General features: G+C 41.1%; 1 protein-coding gene across 5 annotated transcripts; it reads left to right on the forward strand.

Annotated features, from left to right (window-relative positions):
• The first annotated feature begins 4,073 nt into the window (after nucleotides 1-4,073).
• LOC115744053 (protein CELLULOSE SYNTHASE INTERACTIVE 1) lies at nucleotides 4,074-21,503 on the forward strand. Of its 5 annotated transcripts, XM_048272234.1 has the most exons (9): nucleotides 4,074-4,221; nucleotides 4,797-4,971; nucleotides 5,672-5,745; nucleotides 7,260-10,311; nucleotides 10,388-12,947; nucleotides 13,735-14,189; nucleotides 14,857-14,973; nucleotides 15,079-15,236; nucleotides 21,468-21,503. In XM_048272234.1, exons 2-8 carry the CDS (start codon nucleotides 4,969-4,971, stop codon nucleotides 15,217-15,219), a joined length of 6,402 nt encoding a protein of 2,133 aa, XP_048128191.1. In that variant the 5' UTR covers nucleotides 4,074-4,221; nucleotides 4,797-4,968; the 3' UTR covers nucleotides 15,220-15,236; nucleotides 21,468-21,503. The 5 variants fall into 5 exon arrangements, with proteins under 5 accessions (XP_048128191.1, XP_030535002.1, XP_048128194.1 ...); XM_030679142.2 differs by lacking the exon at nucleotides 21,468-21,503 and having other exon boundaries at nucleotides 15,079-15,507; XM_030679143.2 differs by lacking the exons at nucleotides 4,074-4,221; nucleotides 21,468-21,503 and adding an exon at nucleotides 4,296-4,451 and having other exon boundaries at nucleotides 15,079-15,507.
• The last annotated feature ends 715 nt before the right edge of the window (nucleotides 21,504-22,218 follow it).

The raw sequence follows: 22,218 nt of genomic DNA on the forward strand, positions 1-22,218 counted from the left end.
TTTCGATAACAATTGATTGGAAAGACTATATTGAATTTTCGTGCAAGTATTTAAGATTAAATTGACAAAATTGAAAAGCTTACGACTAAATTGATATCATGTACGATAGATTTATGGCTGACTGTACAATTATCTTTTATGGTTTGTGTTTAAGGTGAGTATCATCAGTGTTATGGATGAGGAAGGGGCGGCGACTTCATTAGTGAAAACCGAAACTTGCAAAAAGAGCGAACAGACATTGACTGCTCGCAATTAGACTACAACAAGAAGATAATCCAATCGACGGACGACGAGCTAGCTAAGTAAAGTAAACATGCGACGATGCCCGCGGTGTGCGGCAAACTCGGCCGTAACATTCGCTCCGCCGGAAAGTTATCTTCGATTAGCACGAAAATAAATAATGCTAAAGCGATGTCATCAACATTCTTCAATCGTATGCAATATTGTCGGTTTGGTTCGACTTGTGCTTTTGTAACATCACTCCACAGGTCGGAGCTTATGCCGAAGTGCTAGCGAATCTTCAAACTGTTTATTTCTGCGTCTGTAATTATATCTTGAAACTTTTCGACAAATGTTCGATCCTATCTTTTGGCTAAATCTTCTCCCTCCTTCTCTTCAAGCACATGTCTGGTATCGGGGATCCGAGAACGGTAAGATAGCACCATATCCCGATAGAGAAACCAAAAGACCTTATGCTCGGAATAAGAATTTAGATCGACACTAAAAGTCGGTCCCGACCAAGCTGCAACACACGGGAAACCGTCAATTTTTTTTTTCCCCATCAACAGAGAGCCTTTGATTGAACATTCTCTGTGAGTTTTTATACTCGTCGCATGAGAGAAGAGTTTTAAATCTCAATTGCACTTCGAACAAACCGAAAACTCTTTCAACAACCCTTCGCATCATCGATTCTCCGTAGTCCATCCATCGATTATTCTATGTGTGCACATGATAAATAATTTATGCCCCTTCCAAAGTTCCAACCAACAATACACCTGTTATGTTGCTGGCGAGAAAACGATGCCTTGTCTTTCCATTATTTTCAGAATTTAAGGAAAGGAAAGGAAGAAAAATCTCTTCGACGGTCTTAATCATGAACGTTGGGCAATCACTTCTCATGAAAACTCTTTTTCTATGATCAGAGAATATTAAAAAAAGGAGGAGAGCATGAATCATACCTCGATATTTGGCATATGGTTGGGCAGAGTATTAATCATTGTCAGGAGCCCTACTTTAAAAAACAGTCATGAACACACAAAAAAATAAAAAAAAAATGGAGGGAAAAAAAAATTAATTTTCACCTTCTCGATCTCGACTCACGAGCACACGAGAAATGACGCGGTGAATTTAACGTGTACGTGAAAACCTAAATTGGAACGATCATATCCGACGAACACCGCGCGAGATCTACTATTCCGAGCGGTTCGGATTCGATTTAACACACGTAAATAGCCCTCGTATGAGGATTTCTCATCGGCACGTGGGCTCGACCTATGAGTTGGATGTACATAAAATGATGAATCGGCATGAAGCTGTGAATATCTGCAAATGTCTAGGGTCCATGCTATGCTTGTCCTCTCTTAAGTCATACATACCTCACATGTAATCTCAGCACCTGCTCACTTTGTCAATATGAAGAGAGCAGTCATGATCATAGCTGGATAGTGTGTAGAGTGACCTAACAATGATTTCCAAATTAATCAAAGTCAAAACACAGGCAAATTAACCATTAATACCCACAGTTCCACCACCAGTACACGATGACATTCTCTGTTTAGCCCAAAACAAAAAAAAGCACACACACTATCACAAAATCAAATCATGTCATTAATGTGAATGCCAACAATCTAATTTGGCAAAAAAATTGGATATATTATAGGTGTTCATAAAAAAAATTTAATAATTTTGCATGACCAATATAGCTACCGGCTTTTGCCCGCATCACTGTCTGAGAAATTTTGCACAACGCCATCGTTCTCTGCAAGCAGAGCAGCTTCCTAGCAAGTCTCTCCCACCTACAATGACACTACTCCGCCGCATGCTGCCGACGACGACGCTTTGCAACGGAATCGGTTTCTATCATAAAAATAGATGGACCTTGCCAATTAGAATTTATATTGGATCCGTGCGCACGGGATAGTTGGTTTTTTTTTCCCCTAATCTAATTTAGGATATTCACGGGGAAAATACTTATTTTTTTTATTAAACAAACGGTCTTGCCAGGTAAAACGGTGTGTATTATAACTCTTATAGTTACAAGCACCGATTGAATTAGGATCAAAGGTCATGATATGACGTGCTGCTTATTTCAGATCAACAAGAAAAATCGGCTTTCCAATAATTACAATTTAAATTGCTAAAAACTTTTAAAATTTCCTAAATATTAGGTGTTATCCTAATATTCACATGCGCATTATTTTCCAGCCAGCCAGCCAAGCGAGCTAAGCCAACCTTTCTTTGTTTTTTTCGAGTGGCTTGGCTTCGATGGACACTGAAGCCGCTTTGCCCAACTCTTTTCTAATTTTCCAAATAAAATAGATTTCGAACAAAAAAATAATAATAAAATAGATTAATATAAATTGTTGACCGTGGTGGTTGGTTCACCATTGACCTGAGTCTTTGCGTTATACGAGCAGGAAGCAGTAATTTGGATACCCTCGGTTTAGTAGAAAAAGGAAATAAGAATCTATTAAAACCCACCTTGAATGATTTGTACTTTCGAAATTTTAACTTTTAGGTTGCTTTTGATTGTCCGTATAAAACTCGGGATAGGATATGTTTTATCATATCCCGTGTTTGGTAGGTGTCCCGGATAGTACAATGTCGGATATAGAGGGGATATAACCCGGATAAAAAAATCCGAGGGGAAGGGGTAGGATAAGGTCGGATAGGATTTCTCTTATCCGTTATATAAAAGCTAACTTTTAGAATGATCACAACTTTCTTATCTCATTTGTTTCTATTTTCATTTTATTTTATTTTTTTGCAAAGAGGTTTGAAATTAACTTTTAGTGTATTCGTTTCGCCTTCGCTTAAAGATATCTCCCGTTCGGATTTCGATATCGAAATTGAGTTTGAACTATAACTATTGAGATCTCGAATCCAACTCTGTCTTATAGGATCCTAACCCGATTGTCGGGTCCCAAATTTATTCGATGAAAATGGTAATGCCGGTAGTGGATTTTTTTTTTTTTTTGAATTTCAAAAATTGTATTGGGATATTAGGTATGCTCAAATCACTTTCTAAAAATTAAATCTTTATCCATCGTAAAATCATTTTCCTATCTCATTTTTTCTGAAAATTATTTTTTACTTCCTAGGGAGCATCTAACTTCAGGTGCGTTTGGGAATTACTTTTCTAAAAGCCCCTTTGGCAAATGTAAATACCGTTTGATAATTTTTTTTGAAGAGGTCTAAAGATCTCTAAAAGCCTTTTTAACTCAAGTTAGGTGCGGATGTGCTTTGAGTTTTGATCATTTTCAAAATACTAATATATTTTCTTTTCAACTTTGTCATCTCTAAATTTTCATAATTTCAAAAACATCCTCAACTCCCAAGACATGGCTGGCGAAGAGCTCGAGCTGCTAGTAAAGCCAGATCTTGCATTGCCGATGTCGCCCGAGGTTGAGCGACTACCGTCGCCCGAGTTCACGCGACCCAGGACAAAATATGATTTTTCTAAATACCATTTTATATGAAAGTTGCTTTCCAATACACTTTCAAATTACAATTTGCCGACAAGCCAGTTTCATTTCGAATGACCCCGTTAAGCCGAAATCCTTTGCATTTTTCTCAAATATTTTTCAAAAACCGAACCAAATGCATCCGGAACAAGCTAGCTGCCAGCATGATTTGCTCCAAGCGGAATGGAAGCGCGAGGTAACTCTCAAGCCGAGCCAAGCTCAAGCCGTCAGCTCCAGCCAGCTGCTCAGTTTCTGTGAAGCGGTGTTAATTGTCGGTGGCGCACTGAACCATCGCTGTCTCCCTCAAGCTTCTTCCTCACTCACTCGCATATGCGCACGCAGAGTCGCGCACAGAGCAGAAACGAAAAACGAAAGAATGGGATTAAAAAACGAAGCTTTTTAAGGTATAAAATTTGGCGAAAATGGAGACAAACACGCAGTCCCTCTCCTCCCTTCCTCCCATTATTATCTTCTCACTTTGAGGCTCCCTTCTCTTCTACGACAACACCCTCTCTCTCTCTCTCTCTCTCTCTACAAGGTCCTCTCTCCATCCCTCGCTTCGCATCTGCATTTGTTGCGTTATTTGCATTGATGGGCATCCTCGTTTTCTGCTAATCTTGTCCTTGTTGGGGTCTCTCTCTCTCTCCTTATCTCTGTTTTGCATTCTTGAGAGAGTGTGTGTGTGGGGTGGGGGGGGGGGGGGGGGTGTGGGTGTTGAATCGGAGCTGATTTTCCAAGTTTGCGCATTTGACTGGATGGGTTCGCGAGGTACTCAGATTCGATCTGGGAAATTGGTTCCGTAGCTCTGTTTTGTTGTTATTGTAGAGAACTGAGGTTGGGTAGGGAGGATTGTGGTGAATGTGTTTGGGATGAGCTCACGCGATCTCTGTCGTGTTGCTTGGTTTTACTATAGCTACGATAGTTGACTGATTTCCGAGCATTTCGAGTCGAGTGTCTAGTTTCGGCAGATACCGAGTCCGGATCGTGGGTTTTTTTATATATTTATTATGGGTTTCTAGCTCTGATGGACGTTGTTTTTGCTGAACTGAAGTTGAGGTAGCTGGTTTTGCTGCTGCGTGAGGCTGAATTTGTCTGCGCTTTGCTGAATTGCAGGAGATCTTGATGCTTTGACTGTGGCTGAGAGGGTAGATCTGGGGAGTGGGGGCGGGATCTGGGTCGATCCTTGTTTCAGTCTAAGTTCTTGAAGCGAAGCTAAGCGAAGCTGGCGGCAACACTGGCTTGGAGGTTCCCTGCCAGCAATGGCAGCGGACACACTGCTAATGATATGGTAATTGCTGAAAACTCTGAGTTCTCGGGCCTTTGCTCACTTCATCTGCTACTCAAATCCGACAGCGAGGCATTGAACTGGTAAAAAAAAAAAAAAAAAGAGAGTTCCCTTATTTTGTCCGGGTGTATCTCAGCATTAGATTTGCATTATTTTACTTGCCTCATTGTTTATCTTAGTTTTGATTGGATCTCTGGTTCTTTTGCTGTGTACTTTTGGTAAATGCAGCTGTCCAGTGCTTTTTGCAGCTGAGCTTCGTTTCTCTGTGATTGTGAATTTTGTTTGCAATTTTGAGCTTCTTGAGTATCCAAACTATAATTTTGATGAACCACAATAAACTTGTTCTTTTCCTGCTTATCAACAACATGAATTTAGCACTAGGAACTGATTGAGTTTATGAAGTAGCTGAGGCTCTATGGTCTTAATAATTAGCTTCCAAAGGAAGTAATTATGGAATGCAGAATTCGAGATCCTGGTACAATTTGGATCAATATGCATCCCTACTCCCTAGAAAGACAATGGCAGAAATTTTTACTGACTGGATATTGAACTTCTTAATTTTTACTAACTGGATATTGAACTTCTTCACTTTTCTGCAGCTTACAATCATTTTTACATTCTCCATGTTGGATCACTCTTCTTTTCTGTTAGTTTATGCAAGCCAAAATTTTGGTACCTCTAATGTGCATCTTCATCTATGCAGGAAAGAAACGGGAATGGCAAACTTCAAGACTCAGAGCCCCCAACTCCACATTCAGTTATGAAGATGAATTTAAGGTTGGTAAATCTTTCGAAGTGTAGCTATGTACTTATTTCATCTACTCTCCTGCATTGGATGCTTCCTGCAGGAACCACAATTACCCAGATGCCTCTTTGTTGTTTGGGTCACGATATTATGATGCTGATTGCTGTGTGTTATAAAACATGGATTTCTTATCTTTACTCTGAGTATTTTCTGTTTCAACTATGTATTTTTGTTTTTTTCGGGAGCAATTTCCAGAAAAAGACTTCACGGTTTTGACATGCCATTCTGGCATGAACTTTGAAAGTTGCATCTGTTTATGACAGGGATGCATAACATCCAAGAATACCTCGGTGATTTTGCTGTTTGGTTTAGTTGTTCTGGTCTCGAAGATTTTATTGAACTGAGATTCGCATGTGACCATGAACACGAGACTTGATAACTCACCAAAGATCAATTCCATGCTAAATGTTACTAGCAAACAATCTGAACAATGTGGAGTGAGATAGGTTATATTAAGTGAATATTTGGTCTATAAGGATCAAGGAGCATTTCTCTTAATAATGGGTACATTGTGTTTGAACCATGTAAATAGCGCTATATAAGCATGCATTAGATCAGAGATGAATTGTTATAAGCTTCAAATTTCACATTCAACTTCTACTGATATGGTCATTTGCAGCCCATTGGATGATAGCATTGTTTTGAGAATATGTATGTGAATTAATCATGAAAAATATGGCCTGATGTGGCGCTTCTTCAAATGCCTTTTTGCGTCTTAAGAATTTTTGCCTTTTGAAGACTTGGGAGCGTGGGATGATGATTTAGATCCATATGAGAGAGCTGTTCCCTTGAGGAAAGAGAGATAAGCAAGCGTTAGAATTTTTATCTGCATCTGTACCTAGTCTGTCTGCAATATTTTGGATTCTGAAGGACATCTAGGCTGTTGACTGACTCACCATATAAAAACTTCAATACACAAATGATGTATACCAATGGCAATCCTGATATGGAGAGTCTATTGAATGAGTTGCTCTTAAAATTTAAAGATGAATAGATTGGACAATACAATATGTCTAAAATTATCTGTACCATTTTGTATGCCTCTCATGAATTTTCCTTTTTCCCATGAGGTGTTCGCATTTTCTCTCAGGTTTTATTCTTCCAACCTGTGCAAGCTAAGACAAATAAACTGCTCATATAAGATTTTACTGATGAAGTTCAGCAAAATGCTCACAATGCTTTCCTACTGTCTAATGCTTCATGGTGGTTGGATACATGGGTTTTCTTCATTCCCACTAAGTGGCGGTTCATATTCCTGTATTGTCTCCCATTCTTGGTCTAATATGCGATTTCATACCCATGATGTAAATTTTATCTGATTTGGTTCTGCCTTTTCCTTTCCTTCCCTGGAAAACAAGTCGCTACTTGTTTGTAAGTTCCTTTGAAGGGCTAATTTGCTAGATTTGCTTATTATATATTTGGCCTGCACTTAATGATCGTTATGTAGCTCCTCGCTACGTATCTCATGTTCTGTATTATCTTGCAGGGAGCGCACTAGTAGCATGGAGGATCCAGATGGAACATTGGCAAGTGTTGCCCAGTGCATTGAGCAGTTGCGGCAAAGTGCTTCTTCTGCTCAAGAGAAAGAACATTCTTTGAGGCAGTTGCTGGAACTTATCGATACCCGTGAAAACGCTTTCAGTGCTGTTGGATCTCATTCTCAGGCTGTCCCAGTGCTTGTTTCGCTTCTCCGTTCAGGATCCGTGGAAGTGAAGATACAAGCTGCCAATGTTCTGGGATCTCTTTGCAAAGAGAATGACCTAAGGGTAAAAGTTCTCTTAGGAGGATGTATTCCTCCATTGCTTGGTCTCCTCAAGTCCAGCTCTGCTGAAGGTCAAACTGCTGCTGCAAAGACCATATATGCCGTTTCTCAAGGTGGCTCTAAGGATCACGTTGGATCGAAAATCTTCTCGACTGAAGGGGTCGTTCCAGTGCTTTGGAAGCAACTACTGAAAGCTGGAAACTTAGTGGATAGCTTATTGACAGGAGCTTTACGGAGCCTGTCCAGCAGCGCAGAAGGATTCTGGTCTGCTACAATACAAGCTGGAGGAGCAGATATCCTAGTGAAGTTGCTTATAGATGGACACTCAAGCACTCAGGCAAATGTGTGCTTTCTTCTTGCCTGCATGATGATGGAAGACGCATCTGTTTGTTCTAATGTCTTGGCTGCAGGCACCACTAAACAGCTTCTCAAGTTATTGGGACCAGGAAATGAAGCTTCAATAAGAGCAGAAGCTGCAAATGCTCTCAAGTCTCTTTCTGCTCAATGCAAAGAAGCAAGACAGAAAATTGCCAGTACTAATGGGATTCCTGCACTGATAAATGCTACAATTGCTCCGTCTAAGGAGTTCATGCAAGGTGAGTACGCCCAAGCATTGCAGGAGAATGCAATGTGTGCTCTCGCTAATATTTCTGGTGGTTTGTCATATGTCATCTCGAGCCTTGGTCAAAGCCTTGAATCATGCACTTCCCACGCCCAGGTTGCTGATACATTAGGAGCTTTAGCTTCAGCTCTCATGATATATGACAGTAAAGCAGAGTCAACACGAGCATCAGATCCTGTGGTTATTGAGCAGACGCTAATTAAGCAGTTCAAACCACGCCTACCATTTCTTGTGCAGGAACGCACAATCGAGGCCCTTGCCAGTCTGTATGGCAATTCCATTCTCTCGCTTAAGCTGGCAAATTCTGATGCCAAGCGTCTGCTTGTTGGTTTGATCACTATGGCAGCCAATGAAGTGCAGGATGAACTTACACGAGCTCTTCTCACACTTTGCAACAATGAAGGCAGTTTGTGGCGTGCTCTTCAGGGACGTGAAGGTGTTCAGTTGTTGATTTCTCTTCTCGGGCTTTCTTCAGAGCAGCAGCAAGAATGTGCAGTTGCATTACTTTCTCTTCTGTCTAATGAGAACGATGAAAGTAAATGGGCGATCACTGCAGCTGGTGGCATACCTCCACTTGTTCAAATATTGGAGATAGGATCTGTCAAAGCAAAGGAAGACTCAGCATTGATCCTGAGGAATCTTTGCAATCATAGTGAAGATATCCGTGAATGTGTAGAAAGTGCAGATGCTGTCCCTGCTTTACTGTGGCTATTAAAGAATGGAAGCACAAATGGAAAGGAAATCGCAGCTAAGACTTTAAACCATTTAATCCACAAATCTGACACGGCAACCATTAGCCAGCTCACGGCATTACTCACCAGCGACCTGCCTGAATCTAAAATATACGTTTTGGATGCACTACGGAGCATGCTTTCCGTTGCTCCGCTTGGTGACACCCTGCGAGAGGGTAGTGCTGCAAATGATGCTATTGAGACTATGATTAAACTATTGAGCTCTAGCAAAGAAGAAACTCAAGCCAAGTCCGCATCAGCCTTAGCTGGAATCTTTTATCAAAGGAAGGACTTGCGTGAAAGCAGTATTGCGGAGAAGGCCCTTTTGTCTGTTTTGAAGCTACTAAATGTTGAATCTCAGAACATTCTAATGGAGTCCTCCCGCTGCCTTGCTGCAATTCTTCTATCGATTAAGGTGAACAAGGATGTAGCTGCTATTGCCAAGGAAGCTCTCACGCCCTTGGTTGTGCTAGCGAACTCCACGGAGCTGGGTGTTGTGGAGCAGGCAACATGTGCCTTGGCCAATCTTATATTAGATAGTGAAATATCGGAGATAGCAATTGCTGAAGAAATTATTTCCCCTGCCACCAGGGTCCTGCGTGAAGGCACGTTTGCTGGGAAGACCCATGCTGCTGCTGCAATTGCAAGGCTGCTTCATACTCGTCAAGTTGATTCCGCCTTAACTGATTATGTGAATCACTCTGGCATAGTTCTTGCATTGGTTTCTTTTCTAGAATCTACTAACAACGATCCAATTGCAACTTCAGAGGCACTGGATGCACTTGCATTTCTATCGAGATCAGGATCCAGCGGGCACATAAAACCTACATGGGCTGTTCTAGCTGAATTTCCAAACAGCATCACCCCTATAGTCGCATCAATTGCCAATGCTGAACCTTTGTTGCAGGACAAAGCTATTGAGATACTGGCACGACTTTGCCGTGATCAGTCTCTTGTTCTGGGTGATACAGTTGCCAGCGCCAGTGGATGTGTATCGTCAGTAGCAAGAAGGATAATTAACTCAAAAAGCAGGAGAGTTAAAATTGGAGGAACTGCATTACTTATTTGTGCTGCCAAGGTCAATTACCAGAGAGTGATAGAGGATCTAAACCAGTCTAATTCTTGCACTCATCTGATTCAATCTCTGGTCACCCTTGCCGGTTCTGCTGAATCTTCTCCTCTGATGGGCCAGACACATGATGATAAGGAGGCCTTGATCCTCTTCAGACATCATAAAGAAGAAACAGGGAGTGGTGAATCCGATACAGGCAGCGTGACAGTGATTCATGGTGTGAACTTGGCGATATGGCTACTATCTGTGCTTGCCAGTCATGATGAAAAAATTAAGACTGTGATCATGGAGGCTGGAGCCGTTGAGGTCCTCACGGAAAAAATCACACATTACTACTCCCTCTATTCCCAGGTATGATTTGTTTTTTCCCCAAATTCGTTTGCTGAATGTAATCATATGTTTGTTGATATGAGCGATAATCATGCAGACTGAAGATAAGGAGGACAGTAGCATATGGATATGTGCTTTGCTTCTGGCAATTTTGTTCCAAGATAGAGATATCATTAGAGCAAATGCAACTATGAAATCTATACCAGCTCTTGCAAATTTACTGAAGACTGAAGAGCCAGCAAACAGATATTTTGCTGCCCAAGCAATGTGCAGCCTTGTCTGCAATGGAAGCAGGGGAACTCTGCTTTCTGTGTCAAATTCGGGTGCAGTAAATACGGTTGCAGCAGGTGGGCTTATTTCATTACTTGGTTGTGCTGAAGTTGATATATTCGATCTCTTGGAATTGTCAGAAGAGTTTTCTCTAGTGCGCTATCCCGACCAAGTTGCTCTTGAGAGGTTATTCAGAGTTGAGGACATTAGGGTGGGGGCAACTTCTCGAAAAGCCATCCCTGCCCTTGTGGACTTGCTGAAGCCGATTCCTGATCGTCCAGATGCACCCTTCCTGGCGCTCGGGCTTCTGACCCAGCTTGCAAAAGACTGCCCGTCGAACAAGATGTTAATGGTTGAAGCTGGTGCTCTGGAAGCCCTGACCAAGTATCTTTCACTGGGCCCACAGGATGCTACTGAAGAAGCTGCTACTGACCTACTGGGAATCTTGTTCAGCACTCCTGAAATAAGGAAGCATGAATCTGCATTTGGTGCTGTCAGTCAATTAGTAGCAGTTTTGCGTTTAGGTGGAAGAGGTGCACGGTATAGTGCCTCTAAAGCTCTGGAAAGCCTTTTTTCTGCTGACCATATTAGAAATGCTGAAACTTCAAGGCAAGCTGTTCAACCTCTGGTTGAGGTTCTTAGCACTGGTTTAGAGAAGGAACAGCATGCTGCTATTGCTGCATTGGTTAGATTATTGAGCGAGAACCCATCAAGAGCTCTAGCGGTTGCTGATGTTGAAATGAATGCGGTGGATGTCCTTTGCAGGATCCTTTCTTCAAGTTGTTCAATGGAGCTGAAGGGAGATGCAGCTGAGTTGTGCTGTGTTCTATTTGGAAACACAAGAATCAGATCGACTATGGCTGCGGCTCGCTGTGTTGAGCCTTTGGTCTCTCTCCTTGTTACTGAATTTAGTCCTGCTCAGCATTCAGTTGTTCGCGCGTTGGAAAAACTTGTTGAGGATGAGCAGCTGGCAGAATTAGTTGCTGCACATGGTGCAGTTGTTCCGCTTGTTGGCCTTCTCTATGGAAGGAATTACTTGCTTCATGAAGCTATTTCAAGGGCTCTCGTGAAGTTGGGAAAAGACAGACCTGCTTGTAAGATGGAAATGGTGAAAGCGGGAGTTATTGAAGGCGTACTTGATATCCTCCATGAAGCACCAGATTTTCTTTGTGCTGCTTTTGCCGAATTGCTTCGGATCTTGACCAACAACGCCGGCATTGCCAAAGGAGCCGCTGCAGCTAAAGTGGTAGAACCCCTTTTTCATCTGCTCACAAGACCGGAGTTCGGGCCAGATGGCCAGCATAGTGCATTACAAGTTCTTGTCAATATTTTGGAGCATCCCCAATGCCGATCTGAGTATAACCTTAGTTCCCACCAGGCTATCGAGCCTCTCATCCCTTTACTCGATTCTACAGCTCCAGCTGTCCAGCAATTGGCAGCTGAGCTTCTGTCTCATCTGCTTTCAGAAGAACACCTCCAGAAGGACTCAGTAGCACAGCAGGTAATTGGTCCCCTTGTACGCGTACTCGGTTCTGGGATACATATGTTGCAGCAGAGGGCCGTAAAGGCCCTAGAAAGAATTGCACTTGCATGGCCGAATGAAATTGCAAAAGAAGGTGGAGTTGCAGAGCTTTCCAAAGTGATTTTGCAAACTGACCCTTTGCTTCCCCATGCTTTATGGGAATCTGCGTCTTCTGTTTTGGCCAGTATACTCCAATTTAGTTCCGAGTTTTATCTGGAGGTACCTGTTGCAGTGTTGGTAAGGCTACTCCATTCTGGCTCAGAAAGTACAGTAGTAGGTGCTTTGAATGCTCTCCTGGTTTTGGAGAGCGACGATTCAACTAGTGCCGTAGCAATGGCTGAAAGTGGTGCGGTAGAGGCTCTTTTGGAACTCATTAGATCTCATCAGTGTGAGGAGACGGCAGCAAGACTGCTGGAAGTATTGTTGAATAATGTTAAGATTCGAGAAACAAAAGCTACCAAATCTGCAATCTTGCCTTTATCGCAGTACCTTCTTGATCCCCAAACGCAAGCTCAGCAGGCCAGACTACTTGCTACTCTTGCACTCGGTGACATATTTCAGAATGAAGGTCTTGCTAGAAGTGCAGATGCTGTTTCAGCTTGTCGTGCCTTAGTGAATGTGCTTGAAGACCAACCTACTGAAGAGATGAAAGTGGTTGCTATATGTGCTTTACAGAACCTTGTAATGTACAGTAGATCAAACAAAAGGGCAGTTGCAGAGGCTGGCGGTGTTCAAGTTGTATTAGATTTGATTGGTTCAAGTGATCCAGAGACATCTGTCCAGGCAGCAATGTTTATTAAGCTTCTATTCTCCAACCATACCATTCAGGAGTATGCCTCAAGTGAAACAGTCAGAGCTATCACTGGTGAGATTTCTTTGTAACTGATTTAGGATCATAGGGTTTGTTTTTTGAAATTCGAGAAGCACAAGCAATGCATGTGATAAGGCACTTTATTATTTTCATTGCTGTTCCCCTCCCCACCCCTCTTCCCCCCAAAAAAAAAAAAAAAATCAAACCATCAATCATAAAGAGAATGAACAGTTCGGCATCTTAGATATTGCAACTTCCTGTCATTTTCTGATAATTGTGATATTTTGGCGAGATTAGGATGATGGTTTCCATGTTTTGTAATTCAATCCATGCGGCAATTTTTGACAGCAAAGATCATGTGCCACGGTGCAAATAATATTGCTGTAGGTACAAAATTGTGAAGGACAAGGGCATAATAACTTTAAATTGTTCTAAATCACTATTTTATTTGGTCAGATCGAGAACCATGGCAGAGAATCTATCATCACGAGTTTCCTTGTGCACTTAAGAAATGATAGAATATCATCCTAGGGCATGAACTTGTGGATATCGCATGTTCAGAGTGAAGGTTCTCTCTCATTCATTTGACGGTAAAAGTCCAACTAATTGCAGCTTAGTGATGCCTTGAATAGCATAGTTGACATTTCAAGTTATTTTATTGCCACATTGATCTATTGCCATGTTGTTCTGACCAAGTCCATGCGCTTCAAGTTGGAAAACCAGTCGCACTGTGCTAGTAATTTGCTTACCTGACTATTTGTCCATCTGTACTGCTATTTATGGCCTTGCTTCTATTCTGACATCTTTTCACCTCTTTAATGATTGTCCTTTCACCTTGCAGCTGCCATTGAGAAGGATCTGTGGGCAACTGGAACTGTCAATGAGGAGTATCTAAAAGCTCTGAATGCACTTTTTGGCAATTTTCCGCGTTTACGAGCCACCGAGCCTGCAACACTCAGCATTCCTCATCTCGTTACCTCCCTAAAGACGGGTTCTGAGGCAACTCAAGAAGCTGCTCTAGATGCACTTTTCCTACTACGGCAAGCCTGGTCAGCATGCCCAGCTGAGGTTTCAAGAGCTCAATCGGTGGCTGCGGCAGATGCAATTCCCTTGCTGCAATACTTGATTCAATCTGGCCCCCCTAGGTTCCAGGAAAAGGCTGAATTTCTGTTGCAGTGTTTGCCAGGGACATTGGTAGTCATAATCAAGCGTGGCAATAATATGAAGCAGTCTGTTGGTAACCCTAGTGTTTACTGCAAGCTCACACTTGGCAACACACCACCCAGGCAAACTAAGGTTAGCTGGATATACTATATCTGTTGCTCCTTTGATCATGGTATAAGCAACAAATTTTTGAAACTCGTTATAAACTACCAACTACCTTGTGAGCGGTTTGGGTGAAAGTTGCAAGACCAAATAGAATTTGTTTAGCCAGAGCCCATCTTCACTTTGCATAGGATGGTACTCCTAGCCATCTTACAGTATGAGCCCTCTTGCACTTAGCATCAAGGAATTGTAGTACATGAAAGTACTTCAAAACAAGTCTCGATGAACATCTGCCATGTTTCTACTTCGGACTGTTTGGACTTAGGTTTTTGTCATGCTGTCATTGAGCTGACACTTGACAGTTGTTCTGATGTTGATTTGATGTTGTACAAACTTGCTGAACGGGAAAAGTAGTTTTGGTCTTCTACAACAAAATAATGCCTGCAATTTAATCGGTTAACTACTGCCTAAATGACTTGGAAAATTGTGTAAGATCCTTTTCCATCTGGTCAGGGAACTGTGAAATTCTTAAGTTCCTAAATATTATCTTATACCTTTTCCTCCTTTCAGGACATCAAGTTCTCTCTTCCAATTCTTCCATCTAAAATTCCTTCATCAGTCAGGTTTCTGATAATGATACCTCAGTTTTTTACTGGTGCTAATTTGATATCCCTGCAAATCTCTTCTTTATAATCAGATTGTTTCCACTGGTCCAAATCCGGAGTGGGAAGAGAGCTTCTCATGGTCCTTTGAAAGTCCTCCCAAAGGCCAGAAGCTTAATATATCCTGCAAGAACAAAAGCAAAATGGGGAAGGTAATTTATTTTTGGCTACTATCTCTAATAACAGGAATGTGAAAAGGTCTAAATCCTTATTCAGTTGCTAATTACTCTTGGCCGTTGTTCTCTGTCTTGATGCAGAGTTCTTTTGGGAAAGTGACAATTCAGATTGATCGGGTTGTGATGCTGGGGGCTGTTTCTGGGGAATACCCTCTGTTGCCGGAGAGCAAAAGCGGCCCCTCGAGGAACTTGGAGATCGAGTTCCAGTGGTCAAACAAGTGATGTTTTTGTCTCGCAACATCGGAGAGGACCCGTGTTCGAGAATGGGATTCTTTTACATTAGACTTTTTGTCTGGAGTATTATACTGTCATTGTATATATGCTGCTGAAGTGGGGACCTTTTTGAGAGTTTTCCTAGTGATTGTTTCTGTGTAACATAGTCAAGAAAGACAAGTCAGTGTATTCTTTGTAACTTGATGTATTCTTTTTTTTCTTTTCTGGGTGAACATAATGGACAGAAGGATCATTTTCCCGACAGACTACGGAGAGAATAAACCATATTTACGTGTATATCTCGATGATACGCCGTGTAAGTGACTGGCATATGACAATGTTGCTTCTTGCTGTCCTCGTCGATGATATCCTCAGCTGATCCGGGGCCTGGCAAATTCTGTGTTTCCGTGACTACTTTTCGCAAGCATTTTAGGATTCGAGACTGTTTCCAAGACTGAAATCATCGAGCGTTTTGACGGATCTGTCATGATGGTTTCGTTTGGAAAATGTGTAGTGTCTAAATCAGATGATGCAAATATTGGGAAAATCAAGTTCTTGAGGTCCCATTGATAGGGTTGTCAGACTACTGCTTCCTTTGCTTCAAAACACTGCAATTTTCCTGATTTTCACACAAGGACTGCAGCTTCTATTGATCTGGTTAGAACAGGCTAATGGCCCATCAGTCGGGACATGGAGAGCTCACGGTATAGTGAGGCTCATTTGATTAAAAAAAAACGAAACAGTAAGGGCTCAAATTCGAATAATTAACCTTTACTCACCGAAACTGGAAAAAATAATTATTTGAAAATAGTCGATGTGGCGCCGTTGGCCACTGGCATTTTTTTAATAATCTTTTAACATTTTTTTCAAGTTTTTTTATTATTTTTTTTTCCTTCTTCTTCCTCCAATCGGTCCCCAGATGGGCTACTGGCAAAAGGCAAGGGCTAGAGAAAGAAGGAGAAAAAAAAGAAAGAGAAAGAAAGGGACAAAACATAATTCGAAAAAATATTAAAATATTACTAAAAATTATCCGCAACAGCACTAGTGGGACAGATCGAATTGATACAATTGCAAAAGTTTTAGGATTCAATTGGCTAAAAAAAATTCTAAAATTAAATTGGCACAATTGCAATAGGTTTAAGACTTTTTTGATAATTTTCTCTGTATATTTTTATGCTACGTAATTGATTATATCATCATATGTTCATGACATGACATAACATACCACATAATATTATATATAGTATGGTTTCTATGCATCTATACTAATATAGTAAAAGAGATGCTTAAGAGAGATGCATTGAAGTTAGCCATTTAGCAAATTGTTTGGAGTGTAAGTCTAAAAGAAAATCTAGAATTCCACCGATTAGATGAATGAGGAAGGGGGAAAATAATTAAGGGATATGTTCTCTAAAAGTCCTAAAACTTATCACCAAAGTACAATTGAGTCTTAAAACTTTCAAAAAGTGCAATCAAGTCCTAAAACTTATCAAATTAGTGTAATCGAGTTCTTTCGTTAACTTCGTTCAATTCGGCTAATGAAAAATGCTAATGTGGCATTTTTTTATTACTTTATTTCACCTACGTGATGCTAACATTGCTGAAACAAAAAAAAAAAAGTCCAAAACAACATTGTTTTGGTCAAACTTTGATTTTTCATATACATATTAATTAAATTACATTAAATTAAATAAAAAAGGAAGAAGCAAAACTAGCGAGGGCCCCCATTGGCCCTTGCTGTTGCAACCCACCGGCGATTTTTTTGGGGGGGGCAAGGGTTGGCTAGGGTCGACCTTGGCCGGTCCTTCCCAAACCAAGAGCAACCCTCACCTATCGTTAGGCAAGGTCATCGGCCCTTCCGGCGATGGTGGGGGACAGCAGCAAGGGCCCTTGTTGCTTTTTCCTTTTTTACTTACTTACTTTATTAATTTAATTTAACTAAATATTTATATTAATAAATCAAATTTTGATCAAAACAACGTCGTTTTGAATTTATCTTTCTTGTTTAAGCCATTTCAGTGCTACATAGGAGAGAGAGTAATAAAAAATGCTACGTTAGCATTTTCCGTTAGCCAAATTGGACGGAGTTAACGGAAAACCTTGATCGCACTTTCTGAAAATTTTAGGACTTAATTGCACTTTGGTGACAAGTTTTAGTACTTTTAGAGAACATATCCCAATAATTAAAAATGAAAACCCCAAAAAAGATACCTCAATGTAAAATTGAGAAATCTGAAAGTTTTTCCATACAACAAAAATATAAAATTATAATTTTGCAAATGTCAATTAAAATTTGGCTCAAAATGAAAATCATTAATCAATCAAAATAAGAAAAAAATATTCATAATAGCCCCCCTAAAAAATAAACTGTTTAATTGTTGCTATTAAATATCAGTAGAGAATTCATTTCTCAATTGAAAATCAAAATGAAAAATTTAGGTCAAATTCAAATATATTAAAAGTTTGAATTTCACTTGAGATATATTTGGTCTTATTCCACATTTGTTGGCAATCAAGACATTCCACCCATGGATGCATGGGTTTTTGCTTTGTGATCAAATATAAAATTACCAAATCTTAAATAACCACATGATTAATCAAATCAATGTAACTACTGAACAAATGACTATTCATGATTCCCCAATTGAATCAATTACATAACAGTTCCAATGTTGCATTAATTAGTAATTAATTTATTATCACCGTCACGCCTCGATCCCCGGATATGCAACAACTCTACCAAACGTCTCGAGTCATTAAAGGATGACGTCCCAGGCACGTTATCGACCTGTTCTTTTATCTTTTTATTAAGTGCTTGCGGAACGTGCCACTCTCCGCACAATAATATAAATAGCAGGGATAGAAAAGTAGACAGTCACATCACACATCAGCAAAAGACTATTTTCATTTACGGATATTCATTAACTCTAAGGAAGTTACAGTATCTACAAGCCCACTCTTTAGGGTTGTTACCTAAAACCATCAAAAAGATATCGGGTTAGGGAAGAGTTAACTTCATATATATATTCCAAACAAGGGGCTAACATCACCCTCAACAACCATATCAATAGGTCTCCATAAAAAAGGTCTTCTCGACCATAGCTACTCAGAGGTAATAGTCTGGCGAGGGCTTAGGGTCATAGTCCGGGTCCGACTTAAAGTCTTCACTTCCCTATTCGAAGTGTCAATATCCATGGGATCCCAAGCTTGGATCTTCGGGTTCGCCGTAGGGGGTCCATCATACCGCCGAATATGCCCGAAGAGGAGGTCCCCTTGACAAACGAACCAGGCCTTGAAGCAATGGGGCACTAGGTGCCCCAAGCCCTCCTTGACCCGGAAGGTCGTCACATGGTGCTCCCAAACTCCGTCCGACCCTAGGATCGGATGGTGTGTGACATTCACAGACCGGTCCAGTGGAACCTCGAACTTGACCAGATGGACCTTCATGGCTACGATCCCGAAAACAATCAATAACAACGGGTGAGATATAAAATCTCCATGAGTCAATGCCTAAGTTTGAGTAGGGCGTTGATTTACTCAAGGGGACTTAAACACACAGGATAAGTGTCGATAACAAATCAATAGCGCGTGACTATCGTCACGCTTTATCTATCACGGGATCGTGCACATCCTAACAATCAATCATTAATCACATGCAATCTTACCCCACATTGGTCCACACATTATGCAATATGTATCATGGCAATTAATAGCACATAACCAAGGCACACATCCAGAACACTCATCACAACTTTCATGCATAATGCAACACACGTGTTCCGATTACTAACGGCCACTTGCCCCTAGCATACTAGACAGTTGGTGCTCTTCTCGCAGAACGGAGCTTCGTCCCATTCCTTTAGCGACGACAACTAATAAGCCATGTGATTCAATGTACTCTAGGCATGGACTAACAACTAGACATTCTTATAGGAAGCGTCGGTTCGTAACTTGCTGCAAATGGCATCCGATAAGTCGTGTGGTTCCAAATACCCTTGGCACGAACATATCGGACTTGACCCTAAGTGCTCGCGGGTATCGGCTTCGTCCTCAAGTACCCTTGGGCGACGGTAACCATTATGTGACCATACAAGCACACTAGGCAACCAAGCTAGTTTATATTTTTGCGTTTAGTCCAATGCACACACGGTCGTGCTCAAAACTCAACTCAAGGCCATTTTCATGCACAAAACTTGGTTCACATATGGTCACATGAATACGCATTATCCACCAAACTTGGCATCTATATAAGGATGATTAATCTCTTAGCCATACATATATACACAATCAAGATATATAGCAGTTAACAAACAATCATCAAACGATCACCCAAAAAAAATTAATTATTTTGATCGGGTTAATTAGTAAAACTGTAATTAATTAACACAATTATCATTAATTAAATCCATCTCAATTAATTGACCAGATCTTAATCAGTCAACTCATCTTAGTTAATTTACCCGACCACAGTCAATTGGTACTACAATAATTAGTTAATTTAGCTTCATTTAATTAATCCGATCACGATTAATTAAAGTAAACAATGTTAAATAAAGTAACTACAGTTAAAATAAAGTAACTATGGTTAATAATAAAGTAACTACGGTTAATAATAAAGTAATCATGATTAATTAAAGTAACCATGATTAATTAAAAGTAACCATGGTTAATTAATTCAATCAAGTTTAACTTAATCTAACCATGGTCAATTAATTTAATCTAACCACAGTTAACTAATTAATCCACAATTAAAACTAATTAATCTATTTCTAAACGCAATTAACGTCCTAATAAGATATTAGGGATTAACTCACTAACTAACGGTCCGGCGATGGCGGCGACACGGTGGTGAATGAGGCTCGCGGTGGCTCACCGCAACTACGGGCAGCTCCGGGGTCTCGGTAGCGATACGAGCTCACGGTAGCGGCTTCAACCTCGGGTGCTCACGGGCTCACGAGGTTTGGCTCGACAAGGGCTCGGGCTTCGAGGGTGAGGGCATGCGACGGAGGGCCATGGGTCCGCTGAGGGTGGCGGCGGCTCGTGGCGGCGGAGGGCAAGCTCAACGGCGGGACGACACGTGGTGGTGGGTTGTGGGTGGCTCGGGTTGCTCGTGGGTCTCGACTGGTTGGAGTTCTTGGGCCGGAGGGTCGGGCCGAGTAGCAACGAGCCAGAGGGCGGTGAGTCGGCGACTACTAGGGTGGCTCGGTGTAGCGAACGGAGGACGATGGAGGAGGGTGATGCGACATGGGCCGAGAGGGAGGGTGGAGGCCACGGGGATTGCGGGCGAGGCTCAACCGGGTGACGGCAGCACGGGCGATGGGTGGAGGCTCGAGCGACCGGCGGGTGCCGGGGCGGACGGAGGTGGTGGTTGGTGGTAATGATGGTCGCACGATGAGTGATGCCGTTGGAGGAGGGGGGAGTAGGGGGAAGAAGAGAGAGAGAAGGGAGGAGAGAGATAACAGGGAAGAGAGAGAGAGAGAGAGAGAGAGAGAGAGAGAGAGAGAGAGAGAGAGGGGTGACTAGAGGGGGGCTCACAAGGTCAAGTCACAATTAATTACTTTTGTCTCTTATGGATAATATCTATGGGCAAAATGGTAATTTGATAAATGAGCACATGTTAGTCATTTGGCATAAACAATTGAGAGCACATTGATAATTTCACAACTAGAGATTGGTTAGGGCTAGGCTCGGGCGTGAAGGGTATCAGTGCTACGACGTGATGGCTTGACTACCCGGGCTTGACTTTCTTTGATTGACGTCTCGAATCAATCCAATTATTGTCCATTAAATCCTCAAAAAAATTAATATTATTTGCCAGATTGGAATTCATAATTAAAAATCATTGAATCCAGTTATCTCACGTACGTCGAAATTTCGAGACGTCACAATCACGATTAATTAGAGAGTTGATCATAACACATCATACATAGTTATATGAATACCAACTATTAAATGAGTAATAACTGTTTGACATCATTATTTTAACTATTATGATTTACGTGTAAAAGTATTATGATTTACAACTAATGTTATATAACACGAATATAGTGAAGGAGAGGAAAGAAGCACATGTAATTTAATAATTATGATTTATAGCTATTCGTGTGATAGCTAGCTATTACTACTAGTTCCGTAGATCCATAACATTATATAGACTTAGTCGTCAATAATGCGATAATCTTGTATCAAAGCAATTGCACGAAATTATTTTTCCACATACGAGCTCTAATCAATACCCGAGGTACCATCTAATTCATATATCATTCTTTTCCGATAGAGAAAAGCCGCACGAGAAACTACCATTGATGTACCCACATTTCCTATATGTTTTTAGGGAAATTTTCAAATAAAGGTCATACACACCTTTATTTTCTCAAATAAGAGCATGAAGTGGATCTCCTTTGAAAGAAGGGCATTAAGTGGCATAATAACTTCAAATAAAAGCTTGATGTGACCATGATTGTTTCAAATAATGGCCTCATCTCGCTAACTGGCTAATCAAGGATATTTTCGTCAAAATATAATTTTAACATAACTTTTAATTAATTTAAATTAAAAATGAAAAAAGTAAAAGTAAAAAAAAAAAAAAAAGGCAGGAGGGCTGCCCTTTTGCTTGTGGTCGTTGTTGACCCCCTAGCCCGCCCCGGCCAGGTTGAGCCGGTGGCGAGGACCTGGGCGAGGCGACCCTCACCGGCCTCGCCTTTGGTCAGTAAGGGTGGCCCTTGCCCAGCCCTATCCGGCCAACGCTAGTGGCCGGCCATTATTTACTTAGGTCTTGCCCTTATTTGAGACTAATATTGCTACTTTAAGTTCTTATTTGAAATAATATCCACTTCAAGCTCTTATTTAAGACAATGAAGACACTCCAGGCCCTTATGTGAAAAAAAGTCCACTTCGGGCCTATATTTAAGAAAATGAGGGCACTTTGGACTCTTATTTGAAATTTTCATTTTTTTTAATAGTGATTTCAAATCTTTCGAGAGAAATACCAAAAAATCTTAAACATAT

The sequence above is a fragment of the Rhodamnia argentea genome, chromosome 11 (assembly GCF_020921035.1).
Source record: "Rhodamnia argentea isolate NSW1041297 chromosome 11, ASM2092103v1, whole genome shotgun sequence".
Taxonomy (NCBI): Eukaryota; Viridiplantae; Streptophyta; class Magnoliopsida; order Myrtales; family Myrtaceae; genus Rhodamnia; species Rhodamnia argentea.